At 43.8% G+C, this 16,282-nt stretch overlaps 4 protein-coding genes across 4 annotated transcripts; 1 reads left to right on the top strand and 3 right to left on the bottom strand.

Annotated features, from left to right (window-relative positions):
• Nucleotides 1-1,064: 1,064 nt before the first annotated feature.
• On the top strand, nt 1,065-2,596 carry SERLADRAFT_404750 (uncharacterized protein; the record flags this gene model as incomplete). The annotated part of the gene is made up of 6 exons (XM_007312509.1): nt 1,065-1,149; nt 1,203-1,271; nt 1,322-1,350; nt 1,373-1,630; nt 1,890-1,937; nt 2,429-2,596. 6 exons carry the CDS (start codon nt 1,065-1,067, stop codon nt 2,594-2,596), a joined length of 657 nt encoding a protein of 218 aa, XP_007312571.1.
• A 266-nt stretch (nt 2,597-2,862) lies between these two features.
• SERLADRAFT_353578 (uncharacterized protein) lies at nt 2,863-6,494 on the bottom strand (the record flags this gene model as incomplete). The annotated part of the gene is made up of 11 exons (XM_007312508.1): nt 2,863-3,151; nt 3,206-4,473; nt 4,528-5,202; nt 5,252-5,357; nt 5,406-5,507; nt 5,557-5,686; nt 5,740-5,933; nt 5,984-6,092; nt 6,148-6,178; nt 6,229-6,319; nt 6,369-6,494. The coding sequence occupies 11 exons, from the start codon at nt 6,396-6,398 to the stop codon at nt 3,068-3,070; spliced, it is 2,820 nt and encodes a 939-aa protein (XP_007312570.1).
• Nucleotides 6,495-13,918: 7,424 nt separating this feature from the next.
• Nucleotides 13,919-14,487, bottom strand: SERLADRAFT_432291 (uncharacterized protein; the record flags this gene model as incomplete). Its single annotated transcript, XM_007312507.1, has 3 exons — nt 13,919-14,140; nt 14,193-14,290; nt 14,370-14,487. The coding sequence occupies 3 exons, from the start codon at nt 14,485-14,487 to the stop codon at nt 13,919-13,921; spliced, it is 438 nt and encodes a 145-aa protein (XP_007312569.1).
• Nucleotides 14,488-15,713: 1,226 nt separating this feature from the next.
• On the bottom strand, nt 15,714-15,896 carry SERLADRAFT_344623 (uncharacterized protein; the record flags this gene model as incomplete). The annotated part of the gene is made up of 1 exon (XM_007312506.1): nt 15,714-15,896. A coding segment is annotated over one exon (183 nt), but the record flags the coding sequence as incomplete, so codon positions are not given.
• Nucleotides 15,897-16,282: the final 386 nt, after the last annotated feature.

Raw genomic sequence — 16,282 nt, 5'->3', positions numbered from 1 at the left:
CGGTTGTCCCAATGTGACCAGCTTATTAGGCTTTCAGTCCTTCTCCCGACTGGCGGACGCAAATGCGCGGCCTGGTCAGAGGAAATCAAAAATGAAACTAGGTAAAACCGAGAAAATCCCAGTGGTTCCACACCAAAGAGATTATGATGATATAAAAGTGTAACTAGAGGGGGATAGTGACAAAAGAGTCTTGGGAGGATGAGGGTGATACGTTGGCGGGAAAGAAAGATAATATGGTGTTGGGGCGAGCGGGGATGTGATGGAGTGGAAGAGTAGTGGTGGTTTGGGTTGAGTGTTTCAGTAAGGTTAGGATGAGTAAGATGATGATAATGGTGACGATGATGGTTGTTAGGATTGTTGCTGTTATGTTCATAAACGGTACTTGTAGCAGTTGTTGATTGTGTAAAACCTCTATCCCCTATACCGAGTTAACGGAGGGATAAAAGCTTAAATCAAACAAGTAGCGTTTTCAAGTAACGATTGAGAATTAATCAACAACTGAGGAAAATATGTACATGATGGTCTACTATATATATGTTTCTGAAAGTCAGCCATGAGGCGCTGACTGAGCTAACATGCAGCAGCCATGAGGCGCTGACTGATGTTCTTTGTAATGATTCTAGGCTTATGTCACGTGATGGTCACGTGATCTGATATAACTACGTATTTATGTTATCCGCGCTAAAGCAGCAGCTTAACATATCTTATCTGTCATGTGATCAGATATCAAAGAAAATGAAAAAGGAAATTAGCGCTCAGACTAGCGCTTCTGGTTCAAGTCGTGACAAAGACAACGATCTTTGTGGGTGCCTTCTCAATCATCGTGAAACCAAGTCCTTGGAAAGCCGTGCTAACAATTTAGCAGCAGCAAGGGATGTCCTGGCAACCGCAAATAGGATTGGAAAGGAGGTAAAGTGACATCATTTCATTGATGATCCTCACTGACTTCTTGTTTTCAGCTCAATAATCTCGCTGCAAGGACAGGTGCTTGGGGTTGTTTTTTCCTGACCCGCAGTCATATATTTGACTTGGGGGCGCCCACCTGGTATGGAAGCAATAACTCAATGGACTTCTGGGAGGATGTTGTTGGGAGAGACCCGGACAAACTTGCTATGTTATTCGAACAATGGGCTTGTTCACGAAATCAGAGTGAGTACTGCATTGAGTTAATTTAATCTTCTCTTATCTCGTTATTATTTCAGCCGTCTGCAAACAAGAAGACCTTGCTGACTGCCGCCAACTGTGCACCAGGTTTTGTAGGAGCGGCTTGCGTAAGTACACATTGTCTATATTTAATTACACTCAGTCACTGTTACAACAGGAAGCATCTTGAAACGGAAAACAAAGATGGTATATGATCAATATGAAACAGCCATTCCACCAGGACATGCCTTTTGTCAACCCATCCGTGATAGGCACTGTGCTGAAAATTTGTAAACTCCGTGAGGCACGGAAGACTGGGAGCTGTCACTGGGTGAAGCTGACTCAAGCCCAACTCCAAGAGCATAAGGCACAGCTGAATGAACATGGGCAAGCAGGTGAGGTGTTGAAGAAAAAGAGGAAAAAAAAATCTGATGCGGGTGTAGTGCGTAAGAGACGCCAGATCACTCAGAATAGCAAGAATGAGAGGGTTAGTGGTGGAGATAATAGACAGGTTGCGCCACAGCGATGAAGAGCTAACCAAAGGGCACCAAAGAGTGCGGAGGTCATTGTGTTGTCCCGAGAAAACTCTGACCAAGATGAGTGAAGTCCCAATGATGGCTTATGTCATAATAGATCCCCATGTGCCCCATTATGCTCCATGTACTCACCTCCATGTACCCCAAACATATGAATATCATACCTACTGTAAACATGGAAGTAATGAGACGAAGAAATGTCTGTGATAGGAGCTGAGTGGGGTGAAGGGAGGCGAGAAGGCTTGGGGAGGGGGAAGTGTGAGAGCAACTAGACATGCTTGAATTGAATGTAATATGGGTGACCGTTGTCCTCAACAGCAGTTGAGTGTTCAAAGTGACACCCCTCAGGACATGTTATTGTATGCCAGAATTGACGCCTGTGCAGTGACAGGTTATAGGTGCATGTGGTACATGTTCCTATAACCGGGCAATACACAGGCCTCTTTGATGTGTCTGGGTATATACAACATTGGGAGTTGGCAAATTGGAGGGAGGACGGGGAGAGCTAGTAAGCGACAGTGATGAAGGTACTGTTGAGCCCTTATGGTGTGTACCAGTTCTATGAGTGGCGGGAAGGGATGATTGGAGGGCGGGGAAGTGTCCTGCATCATTGGCGGCAGCGACAAAGATGCGCCGTACTGGGGTGATAGTGTTAGAATGACCTCCTGTGCAGTGACAGCCTATAGGCTCACATAGCTGCATTCCCATAAGCTGTCAATGAACAGGAGCCTCCACTCCACAGCTTGTAGATCCATGGGTTTTGTGACATAAGCAGGGGGAAGGGGCAGTTAGAGGGAAAGGAGTGGTTCACTGTTGATGGTGATGGTGATGGCAACACTGGTGAGGAGATTGTGATGACTCATTATAGCGATGTTGTGTTGTTGCATCAACATCATATGCCACGTTTACCCCTTTAGTTATCAAATTGATGCCGTCCTGGAGGTAACATGACTGATGATACCATCTGGCCTGGCTGTGCAGGTCCCTCGGGTCCGGACTCTGGTGGCAAGGGGAGGACAGCATGTCCCATTTCCAGAGTCTATCTAATTGACCAAGGAAATAAAAGAGGCAGCACAAAGTGCCTATCCCCTCTTATTAGAGGTGCATCAGAGAATTATTAACCACTCTAGTTACAGGACAACCGTGGGAGCGACAGGTGTGACAGTTGTTTCCGGTGATCATCACCTGCTTCAAGCCTTAGTATGGTGTGGCAACTAGTTTGGCAAAGATTCTATCCCAACATAAAAAGCTATAGTCGGGCGTAGGTCTAACATTTCACATGTAGCTGATACCTGTAACCAATCATCCACCATCCACTTATTCCCCCTCACAGGGAAACAACCGGAGCGAAATCTGCAACGTGGTTTCAGATCCGAACAAGGGTTACACTATGCTTTCAGTGCCGTTTCAAGGACTCTCCGTACTAATAAAGCAACTTCTGCCGAAGTACTCCTTACCGTCAGTCGACAAAGCTGATGATGAATAAAAAATCACATGATAATAGTAGCGGGAATGACTGATCTCACCTTCGCCTCTCTGTTTGGCTCCAGTCTTAAAAGACATCCAACCTTTCCATCAATCGACATGTTGAAAATGCCTGCACCTACAATGTTATTTGGATTGGGGTCAATGTTGACAAGGATTTCCAAATGAAAACCTATAACGATGTGTCGGTGCTTGTCAATGTCAACCTCTCCGTTGCTATCCAATAAGATAGGAAACACAATCTGGGATTCCCGAGGTGGGCCACCAATCAACTGCCAACGTTGAAAAAACTCGGACTGACTTAATTTTACGCGTTGAAAGAATTTGGTAACAACGATGGGCAGTCGAATCGAAATGGACTGGTGTGAACCGGCCAAGAAAGATACAGTGATGGTTGGAGGATCCGTAAATGCTTTTTTGCAAGTTACATGTAACATATGCCGAGTTTGAGTACGCGAAGGGATTGTACTCGGAGGTATCTTCGCGAATGATACCGACAGTGCTTCCGGATGAGTGACACCTACAATCGCAGTAAAGGATGACAAAGGAGCCGAAAGTTTGTTACCCAAGTAAACGGCCACCTGGCCAATATGGCCTTGGTATTGCGACTTAACTCCAACTTGAATTTGTACGTCCTCGTACAAGATCCCGTCTTCAGTATGTGTCAGGGCCACGAACCAGCGGTCAATATCGGGTCCAAGTGTAAGACGGAGGCCTGGATTAATGGTAGGGTGCGATAAAGGTGGTACAGTGCCTGGTTGCGATGCTGTAGCTGGAGAGCAATGGAGGAGTCCGTCTGAAGATCTGACAACACTAGGATCACCCATCTGCACAGGATAAGCACCATGGCCGTCATAAATTTGGTTCGAAGTTGAAGAACTTTTAATAACCGGGCGCTCTATACTTGATTCTATTTTTCCGTGAACCCAGAATGGCCTGTGTTCTGCATTGCCACGTTTACGGTGTAGACGTCCCAGCAAGGCACTTTCTCGGGGAAGGAAGGGAGGTATTTCTTCACATACATTTTGCAGCATATCGTCATCATCTTGTCTACAGGCAAGCGCATAATATTCGCAAGCACGCTGTTGCAACTCCGCATCCAGAACGTGACGGTAACGTTCAAATATATTGATAAGCTGTGTTTTGATTTCAGGGAAAACATTCACCCATTTGATGTAGGTGGAAAGAAGCAGAGCGCGCGTAGAAGCCACGCAAAACTGTGACTTGATGTGTAAGATCTGGAATTGCTCTATAGGGCTATACCCAGGCTCATTTGCAATTAAATGACCATATTCGCCGAGTACATGGCCTACAATGAGATCTATTGAATATGCAAATCAGATTCCTAAAAGTAATTTCTCACCTGCTATCTTCACTAAGCTTTCGTGCGCTGTTGGTGCCTTCAGGTATTCACAAACAACTTTAGCAGCATATTCTTGTAAGTCTTCTGTGTTTGTGATGATCTGTACCACACGATACCAGACCTCGTCCCCAACATGATCGCCAGCTGCATTGATGAGCTGCAAAACGGTATCCACGTACCACTTGTAGGAGGAGGCATAGGTTTCCGTTAGGATGGCAATTTTGAGAACCATTTCTTCACGTAACGCATAATCGGCGACTCGGAGGTAACGCAGAAGCTCGCCGACGATAAGCTCTGAGTTGTCTGCATCGCACATGCTATAGAGCATGTCAAGTGCCCTCCGGCGAACAGATATATCCCTATCGCGAAGAGATAGAACAATGGTACCCTGATGTTTCTTTAATGGCTCCAATGAATCGGCACGGGCAGCCAAGCGGGCCATGGCATCTAGTCCAAGATAGCGTACGTTTGTCTCCTTGGAAGAAATAAAACGTGCCAGAAGCATTGCAGCTGTACTAACAAGAGTATTAACGCCCAAGTGGATAGTAAGGTTTATGGCTTCGAACAAAACTGCATGTTGAGCATTGTTATGTTGTATATGCCTTGATGTCTCGGCCCCGGCACTCAGAGTGGCCTGCACGACTTGATGGAGAACAGAGTAGATAGCTGGATCTTCTGCAGATTATATTAATACAAGAACATGAAGCTCGATGAGATAAAATACCTGAAGGAGGGTAGTATTGCAGTAAACGAAGTAACTTCACCTGTAACCAGGGAGATGGCACTTTATAGTATGCATATGCTGCCGGATATTCATGTCCAATCACTAGCTGTTAATACGTTAATACACTGTCCCTCAAAAACGAAAGCCCCCCTACTCGATATAATCGATCCACCGCTTTGGTGTAACATACTGAAAAAGCCTCAACATGGTCTTGGGCTAGAGCTGTAATTAAACTAGTGACACATAGCACCACACCCTGACACAAGTTATAAAAATACGAATGTGCCATTGCGAAGGCCACGTACGAGGTCGTGGTCATCCATGATGGATACGAGGCGTTGTGCCCATTCAGAAGCAGGAATGACTCTAGGATGTTTTCGATATAGCCTGAGTAATGTCAACGCTGACTTTTTCTTTACAAAACTCCGGGATGTTCTGACCCAACAACACATCAGGCATTACTGACGATAATGCGATGAGACGCTCACGGAGATATCAATAATCTATGTACATCTTCTGCCAAAGCCTCCGCCATTTCACTGCCTCCAACGTTTGCGACGGCATGTAGTGCCAGACAGTTGTTGATCTCGTTGTTATCGTCCAAATCTTTGCGGATAGAGTTGACAACTAAACGCAGGAAATCTGAATTTTCGTGCATGAGCAAGGTTACTGCTAGATAACCCTAAGTCCATGAGATGAATAAAAGTCAGCTGATCTGGTAAAACTACAAACTATTTGTTTTTCGCTATACTTTGAGCTCGAGATAAGATTGACAGCCTCCATATGACCAATATCTATCTTGTAGCCCAAAATATAGGTGAAGATGATTTTTGCGACATATCTAGAAATGAGGAAATGAAACTATGAGATGACTCTACAGAAGAGAGGATGATCACTTTTTCTTCTGATAGCCATCTAAATTCCCATCTAGGTGAGGATCAGTGTAAAAACTAATGGGAGTTTGCAATGCACAAAACCTTTAAACTTCTTTCGTATATTGGCCATCTCCTTGTTAATTCTCTTCTCCTCCAACTCCCGAACTCTAGCACCACGAATATCTGCAATAAACTACCCGAAGTCATGTAAAGTATATAACCATCATAGCAGTCAAACACACCTGCGTGAGGCCACGCATATTAGTTGCCATTCTACAAAAGCTTTTGGACAGGCCAAGTTATTTCAAACTGAAGTCCTACCAGTGAGAGTGATTGAGACTATGGTGCGCGCAACTAGGGAAATGAACAGTTTGTGAGATGCGCATTTACCTAATAGATATAAACAAACCATATCCTGGGACCGAGATACCAAAATAACATCGCCCTCCGGGCACCCCTGGCACCTAAAAGGCCACTTACAGCGTTTTCGGAAAAGCTTGTCTGCGCCGTTTTTTTTCATCGCGCCCTAGAAATATTATATAATCAGCTCAATGACCAAAAAAGGATGGCAATAGGAATCCCGGATTCCATGAAGGAGATAACAATAACCTGTGCTCTGCCGCCTGGAAAACACCTGTGTTACAGGTCTGACACAATGTCATTGAGGATATGTGGTCAACCGCGGTGAAGGTTGGGCGGAGGGCAGACAGAGCCAAACTGAGCTTGGTTTCTTTGCTGGTAGCGTGTAAGTACAAATGTTGTGATCGATGGAATCCGGGATTCCGTCACCTGTCCTTTTGTGGTAATTGAGCTGATTATATAATATTTCTAGGGCGCGACGGAAAAAAAACGGTGCAGACAAGCTTTTCCGAAAACGCTGTAACAGTATACACCAAGGTCTGTATACAACGCAGTACACCAAATTTTTATTTTTGAAATTTAGAAATGTATAACAGTCAAATGAGAGTGCAGTACAGTAATCTATGCAGGCTCAAATGAGGTGATGAAAGGTGATGATGCTGTAGAAAATTAGTAAAGAACAGAACACAGGAAGCAAGAGAACGTACACATGAACCAAGGTATTCAAAAGGCCAATATCTCTTTGGGAGAGGTGTGTGGTGGCGGACGGATCTGAACGGGAGTGTTTGATCATAACAATTCCACCACGCCATTTGCAGTGGTCATGGTAAAAATGCAGGTGGGTAAAAATGCAGGTGGGTGTCGAGCAGGTCATTTACAATTTTATTCTCAATGGTAGATATGGTTGATTCATTGTGAAACAACATAGTAAACTTATTGTTGAGGTAAATGATGGGAGTTGTAAAGGAAGGTACTCTTTCAAAAGTTATGGAGTTGATATGGGTGCTTGGCTCACGCTCGAAAGACAGAATGGGTAGGATGTCGTCGTTGTATTCAGGTATTGGAGTAGATGCTTCTCCATCGAGTGTGTCATGGATGTCCGAGTAAGTTTGATGTAGTTCTTCTCGTGCGGCAAGGATGGTGGGTGGAAAGAACAAGTGGTAATTGAGTTGAGTGATATAAGAGCAGGAGCATTTGTCATGCAACAAAGAAGGCACATTGATGATCATAGGGCAAGCATCATGTGTTGGGAAATAAGCGGCTTTGTACATGCGTGAGTAGCACTGGTAAGGGAGATGCCAGTGTTGTCAGTGTGAGCAAGACAAGATACAATAGACCTACATGCATGTGAGAACGTATAGTACAAGAAACATGAGTTGCAGCATCTGAGTCACTAGGAGGCATTGAGGTCAAAGTTTTGTAGTAAAGAGAGGATGGAGTGTTCTTGAGCAAGAGAAGATGGGGAGTTTCCACTGTGAAAATACCACCAGATATTGTGTGTGATGTCCTGAGAAGTGATACATGTATTTTTAACCCAGTTGGTAGAAATTGGTCCATTTTTCAGGATAAAGATTTTGCCTGTAAGTAAAGGCCTTCTCCAATATTCTAAAAAAGCCCTAATTCGCCAACAGCTTTAAATTGCAACAATATCTGGATTTGTTCCCTGCAGCAACAATTCTGTGGCACAGCCGATCCTAAACAAGTGCCCTGGCATGCAAGGGAGACCTGTTACAATTGACATACCAGTACCTACTCACACTTCCTTTTTCACACTTTTACTTTTACTTTTCCTAAGTCACATCACCAGTCACGTGACCATTTACTTTACTTTTCATTTTCGGACCTTTCCTTTAAATTTCATTCTCCGCTTTAACCTTGTACTGTAGTTTTCACACTGTGCCATGTGGCACTTCCCTTTTAGTTCAAACTCCACCTTTCTCGTGCGGCACATTGTTTATTCTTATTTTAGCTACAAGTATCTCACGCAGTGGAGCTGGTCACACAGGCTAGGCCCCATGACATCAGCAGCCACTGCCTCTAGCAACTCTATAGTACATATGTACAAACAAACCTGTATTAGGATATAAACCCCAATAGATCTTGGGGAAGGACTCATTGAGTCCTCCCGTTGTCTACCAACAACCAACTCGGTCCTACCAAATAGGTAACCACTCCCACCTCTTCTTCTTCTTCTTCTTTTGAGTGTTGTTTTGTTGTGCTCCAGTGCCCCAAGACTGTGTCTTGTTGGTGTTGTCACAAAACCCGCAGTTGCCCAAACATTGTTACATCTGGATATAAACCAGGTTTTAGTCATGGGTGCCCATGTGCCGTTTGTTGAGCTATAGGAGAAGAGTGGTGCAGAGTCAGGACTGGAAGAATTGGCCAATAACTGAGACCTGAGAGCCGTGAATGGGCACATTTTGCATTGACGTGCGGTCACGCGTATGTCGGCTCCATCTTGGAGTGTGATTTTTGACTGTAAGGCAATGTTAAACTATAACAAAAACAATATCAGTCTCCGACTGCACTTGCAGGGAGTAAGAGGTACAATGAGTTTTGAGGTCGTCAGATGCTAGAGATTATAGCAGGTAGAGGACTGATAGTAAACTCAAGGGTTCTGATGAGGAGTAAAGTGGGTAATTCAAGTAATAAAAAGCTAAAGAACGATACATGAGTATGTAGGGTTTTTATAGCTAATCGTCTATCTCTCAGACCGGAAGTAGAATAAAAGTCAAGTGGTCTGAGGATGAAACTATCCAATAAGAAAAAGAATAACTATTGTACGACTTCAGGATTAATAAGCAGGTGAGAGAATGTACTAGTAATAAGTATTGTCACGCATGTTCAGGAACTGTATCCTCATGATGAGGTACGACCCTGACTAAAGCATCTATTTTTATCTCTAGGCACTGATGGGGCTTGAAGCTGGTTGGTGAGATTTATACCACCAGTCCTTACCCATTGTGCTGACTGGCTGGGAGTACTACCCAGTCTCTGATCTGCGATATGAAGTGGTAACAATGGTTAAGAAAGCCTGTGAGGGCTATGAGAAGCAAGATAGCAAAGGATACCTCTAGCCCTAGAGCCAGAGGTGTAACAGGGAAGGCATCTGAGAGCCAAGACATGGAACAAAAAGATAAGAAAATAAGAAAATATAAATGGTCCTTACATTGATCAGGGAATGTGAATTGTGCAGAATGTGGTTGTGTCTGGTAGTTGACAAAAAGGGATGGGTAAAATGGTTCTTGAGACGTGTTTTTGAGCAGTGAAGGAGTTGCTGGTTGGTATGACAAGTTCACTGAATCTGGCATTAGACGAGATATTAATGGATTACATGAAGATTGAGGTTATGGGGGGAGGGTGTGATGATCAGTAAGAAGTGGAGACAAACCTGCAACAAGACCAGAAAGCAATGCTGGCAACCACAAATTGTGACGTCAAACATGTCATTGAGGTTCAATCCTTGATGCAGAATGTATAATGCTTCTATGGTGACCGGAGGCCTGTTGGCTTGTTTGGAGGTGAGGGGAACGAGCTTGGAGAAGTATCGTCTAATGTGATGTAGCATGTCTGATCCGGACCAATTGGCACCGTTGATAATGTGCCAATAATGTAATCCTGCTAGCTAATTGTTCAGTGCGCTAGACAAGACTGAGCCAGCAGCGTTGGCACAGAAGGTGGCTAGAAGAGTTTTAGAGACAGGCATGCAATCATGCTCGGGAATGTTGAGACAGTTGCAAAATTGTGTGAAAAGTAGGAGACCTGCACCATAATTGCGCCTTGTGTTCTCATCAAGGGATTGGGTCATGACTTGGAACAATTTCAGTAGTTGGGAAGCAGGGAGGAGTGTTTTGAGTTTTGACTGGAAAGAATGGGCATGAGGTGTAGTCTAAAGAAGGACCCTATCACGGGCAAGAACATGGGGACGGTGTGGAGATGGTTTGATGGAGTTGGTTGGTTTTTTAGGTATTTGGATGATACCCAAAGGGGGTATGTTTGCTTGTTGGCAAACATTGATGGGAAAATTGTGATAGAGATTGTTGGTTGCTGTCTCTATGTTGACACCTTGGAGAATTTTGTTTATGGTATGTTGATCAGACATGTTGAAAAAAAGATGATATGTTGTCTGATAATGTGATATTGAGAGGAAGACGGGATGATGAATGAGGAAATATACCTCAAGATATGGGGTTGGCAAGATTCAGTTTGGTGTTGACATATATGAGGGTGATGAACAGTTGGGAGGAGCTGAGTTTGTGTTCTGATCGTCTGGTAGCGGGGTTGGTATTGATGTTGTGACATCTACCTTTTTGAAATGAGGCAATGACACCTTCATTGTCACTATGTATGAGAACATCAGTGTCAATGATGCCTTTGTGGATTGTGATGAGAATTGCCAGCTCGACAGCAATGGCCTCGAGCCACCCTATGTCCTTTCCTGGAACCTTCCAACTGGTGAGAGCGTGCCAGGCATCCCATTGACTGTTCAAAAGTATCCCAGTGCTCATGCTTGTAGAGGTGTTGACCCAAATTTGATAGTCCCATGTAGGTGAACGTGACGAGAGGGATCTGGGTGGGTGAGTGGTTTCGAGTAAAGAGAACCACCATCTGATGTCTGAGATGACTGAGCTGCACATGTAATGTTGGAAATGGTCATGCGGGAAATTGGTGATCCATCTGTATAGATGAACCAGATAAGACTGGCCTTGTGGAAAAATGAAGGCAATGTGGGAGAGAGTTCCGCTAATTATTTCTGCTTCTTCTTGAGGAACTTGAATGTCAGCGAAGACGGAGAGAAAGCGTGATAAGCGGGTGATGTATTTGAGGTGTTTGGATTCAGAGTGACAGTTTTTAATGGTATGTTCCATAGAAAGCCGAGATAGATGAATGAGTCACCAAATGGTTGATCCTTTTCTCGGTGCCAAGGAATTTGTAGAGGTGAGATGAGCTGTTTGGCTAAGGAGAGGTTATAGTGATATTAGTATTTTTGGTCGGCACAGATGCCTGTTATTTTTCCTTCGGGATGGGGGGAATGGAATATGACAAAATTGTCCACCCATTTGAGAGCTGGGTGGATTCCAAGAGTGTGCCAGATATTGATTGTAGCATCGGCTACTTCTCCTTGTAGTCCTGAGGCTGAGGTGAGACCGAAGGGGACATTATGATCAATATACAAGGAGTTTTCTGAGTGAACAATAGGAGCTTGTTTGTGGTTGGGGAGAACAGGAATTGTGCAATAAGCACCTTCAACATCCAAAGTCGCTGCTTGAGTGCCTGGATTTGAGTTCACTATCTAGAGAGGAGAGATAGAAGGGGGCTGAGTAGGGAGTTTTTTGGTTGGATGGAGAAGTAGAGTGTTACAATACACAATTTTCGGACCTTTAATTTTCATTCTCCTCTTTTACTTTATACTGTAGTTTTCACACATTGTGCCATGCGGCACTTTCCATTTTATTCAAACTCCACCTTCTTGCGCTACACTGCCTTTATTCTTATTTTAGCTACAAGTCTCTCATGCAGTGGAGCTGGTCACATGGGCTGCACCCTCTGACATCATCAGCCACTGCTTTTATCAACTGTACAGTACATATGTACAAACACTCTGTATTAGTATATATACCTGGGACTAGATGTTTGAATTTATGGGGTGGATATGGCTGATATTGCAATTGGAAATCTCTGTTTTTTATGGAGGTCCTTAATGGTGCAGTGGCTGTCACAACCAAGAGTTAGTTACTCTGGCGCACAACTAGAACAAACTATAAAGGTAGTGATGAGGGAGTAGTTACCCCTTAGGTAGGACCGAGTTAGTTGTGGGTATACAACAGGAGGACCCGCTGAGGAGTCTCCTGGATCTATTGAGGTATATATACTACTACAGGTTGTTTGTACATGTTGTACTATACAGTTTGATAAAGCAGTGGCTGATGATGTTAGAGGGCGCAGCCCGTGTGACCAGCTCCACTGCGTGAGAGACTTGTAGCTAAATAAGAATAAAGGCAGCGCAGCACGAGAAAGAGGAGTTTGAACAAAAAGGAAAGTGCCGCATGGCATGGAGTGTGAAAACTACAGTATAAAGTTGAAGAGGAGAATGAAAATTAAAGGTCCGAAAATTGTGTATCATAACAGTGGCACTGGTAATATTGTTCTTCTAAGAATGTCTGTGATGTATAAACACCACAGAAGTAGAATAGAGAGACTTGGTATGTTTGATCGTCCATCTTGAATGTGTCTGAGGTGTAAAAATGCCACAGACACTGAGGATGGTGGTGGTACAGGGTGAAGGTAGAGCTGGTGTCGTGTTTGAGTGGCAGAATATAATTAGAGGTGGGCAAGTGCAACTCAGTCACATGACCATAAACACCAAGTCAAACTCCGACTCGAGTACCCCATCACCCATCCATCAGCCACTGGCCAATATTCCAACTTGGCGCTGCAACTGAGGGGTTTTTACCTCCCAGTTGCACACTCTTACCTGGTCAGTCTGTACCATTTTAGCGGTCGATGCAGGCAATTCTCCAAGTCCAATCTGTCTCAACTCTCCTCACTCACATTCACCACCACCAACATCCGCCTGCAATTGGGAGGTTTTTACAACCCAATTGTACTATCTTTTAGCTCCATGAAGTAGTTATTGTCCATACTCAGCACTACAGATTCTACGAGCTTACTAGTATGTCATGCCCCTACATACGAGTCACCCCCTGTCCATTAACCTTAAACCATCTGAATTGGTCCTTTAAAACTTTCATTGTTAACTCGCGGTAGCTGGCACTCTAATTGTCATACCAATCACTGTTGTAGAAAGCCCTAGGAAGCTTGCACACTAGTCCCCACTTTGATGGGGGATTTTTATTGCTTCGTGCTCTCCTAGCAGGCTTGGAACCTTTTTCGGAGTACAGGTTGTTGCCTTGTAGCCTGGTCTTGTTGATTATATCCAGCTCTTTTGCAATATCTTTCCGCCAAAGCATCACCTTCACTTGATACACCTTTTACACTATTGCCTTGTCATCTCTGTCCACATTGCTTTCTTCTGAGCTCATGCTATCTTCATCCACATGCTCAATGAGGTCTCGTAGCCATTCTCAAATGGCAACATATTGTGCCCCATTCTGTGTCTTCATCTCAATCACCACTTCCAGAGTCCTTTTTCTATGCTCGAATTTCTGTTCACTTCCAGTAATTAATTCACCATAAGCAGTAGCATGTTGCTTATATTGCTTCTTTTCTCCCTCTGTCTTGCCCACATCAATCTATCCTCTTGTTTATTGATCAGTCTATTCTTGACGTTGTCCCACAATTCAAGCTCATCCTCCACGTTGATTTGCCTCTGGGCCACTTTCCAATACAGTTTTATCCTACAAAACTTCTCTACCACAAGATCCTCCAGATAGCTGTTTAGAGCGTCAGGGAGCCTCCATCCCATTGCCTCTCATTTAAAGTCTTCCAGCAGGTACTGGAATATTTTGTGATTCCACTCAAATGATGAATCACTGTTCATGTCAAACTTCAAGTCTTCTTGGTTAGGTCCAGACACTTTGTCATCACCCCTGTTAAATGCAATCATATCACGCCTTGTGGCAAGCTCATGTAATGCATATTTATTGTCCTTTCCAACACAAAATCTGAACTTGAATATACACTGCAGTAGCCTCTGTTGAATTGTAAGTCCCATCAGTTCCAGATGTCTCTTTGAGGTGACTCACCATGTACTGTTTATGTAGCTCCTTATTATTCTGATATTGTTGTATCTTAGCAGCTTTTAAATTTTGCTGCCTGCATGTTTGAGAATTGTTTTGGTCCCCTAGAATGGTTGTCTGTGTGGATGAAAAAGACGACAGACCTGGGAAGGCCTGACACATTGCCCTCTCTATCAGACTAACCAATCATGTCTTCATCTTCGTCTTCACGGACCACATGAGCTGGGATCTGTGGTGACGACAATTGTGGTGATGATTCTGGGAGATCTGGTATCTTCTCATCAGAGTTCTTATTAGCCATAGTAAAAGTCCAATAGAAGTTTACTTATAACTTTGTACGCTACTAATGTTGTCCCTGCAGATACTTCTGTGGATATCACAGCTTAACATTGGACTCTGCAAAGATACTTGTACCCAAGCCATTCTTTGTGGATGATTTGTGGGTTGGGTATGGGCCAGATGATTATCTGGGATATCAGCATTGCAATTCAAGTCCAGAGGGCTTCTCTGCGAGTATCTCGACATGGATCTCAAGTAATCCGTACCTTGAACATCTTCCTCGGATTGGCACTGGGCTTGATCATTCCCTTGATTCTCAGTAGAGTGATTTGGATTCGTAACTCTTGTCTGAAGCCTCTTTAGTAGCTCCTGGTAAGTACACTCACAACTAATGTTGTCTGCAAACTTACCTCATTTTTCTTGGCAATATTCTCTAGTTTCTGCATCAAGGCAGCCATCTCACAAGCTTTCTACGCCTCCATCCACTCCAGTCACAATCTCAGCTGTTCCTCACGCTCTGCTCTTGCTTCAGCTTCCTTTCTATTTGTCTCCTCCCGTTCTCACCATGCTTCAGAATATTGAGCTGCCATTTGTTTCTTCCAATCTTCCTGCTGAGCTGTGTTGGCTTTGGCCTGTGCTATACTTTGACTCAGGAGCTCTTCAAATCTTATCTTTTCCTGCTCTTCTCTTCTCATATACCTGTTTTCTTGTTTCTTCAATGTAGTGGCAATGCTGGATTCAACTCTGTGACTGATCAAAGGCAGCAGATATGCGTTCTTAACCGTGTACTCATTCAAGTAACAATAGTCCATAATCATACACTTTTTACCATCCTTTTTGGAATGAAGAACACCGGGGACGTCATAGGGCTTTTGGAAGGTCTGATGTAACCCTTCCCAAGCTGTTCATCTACGGAACTTGATACCTCATCTCTTTCTGGAGCCGAGAGTAGTATCATGTGTCCTTCAAATCTATAGCATGGTCCCAGGGCTTAGCCTCTGGGAAGTGCTCTGATTTATGTTTGGAAAAGACTTTCCAGAAGTCATGGTACTTGGGAGGTACCAGCCTCTTAATCTCTTCCTCAGGTTTCACCTCGTCATCGTCATCATTGATCTTTTCTAAACATCTAAGGTCATAAACGTGACCAGCGTTTATCTTTTCAAGACACTCAGTCTGACGGATGCAACTCGGTTTACCCAAGTTTTTACATTCCTGAGGGCAACATGACAATATGACAACCCCTGTCTGTCAGTCAATCTCAGGATTGTGTTTAAATAGCCAGGTCCAGCCTAAGATTAAACTAATCTTCCCTAGTTGGGTAGCTTTGGCAGTGACTTGTTCTCTGTGTCCTTGGTACTTGACAACAAAAGAACATTTGTGCGTGATACAGCCACCCGTGTTAAGCGTACCATCAATGTTATAGACGGGAATAGATACATTTTACAAGGGGCAGTCCAACTTTCTCCGCCCAGACCTAATCTATGAAGATGCTGTTTGTGCCTGAATCAAGCAGTGCACTAGTTGGGTGTACTATGCCTCGGGCAAGGTTTTCCACACCAACGTCTAAACAGATCTCCTTTGGAATAAATATGTGCGCATCAACACACACCTTGGGATTTTGGGAAAGGGTGGCTCCAAAAAAGAAGAAGTATCGAAAGAAACATGTTTTTCTATTTTATTTTTACCAGAATTAACTTCATCAGGAAAAACCCTTTTGCTATATAGCGCTATATAGCCACCACCTATATATATAAATGCATTCATAGAAACTATAGTACTATCAGTGCAATCATAGCTCTTATAGCTCTTATAGCATA

Source organism: Serpula lacrymans, assembly GCF_000218685.1.
Source record: "Serpula lacrymans var. lacrymans S7.9 unplaced genomic scaffold SERLAscaffold_1, whole genome shotgun sequence".
NCBI classification, from domain to species: Eukaryota; Fungi; Basidiomycota; class Agaricomycetes; order Boletales; family Serpulaceae; genus Serpula; species Serpula lacrymans.
The sequence above is the reverse complement of the archived record's forward strand: the minus strand, read 5'-3'. Positions and strand labels throughout refer to the sequence as shown.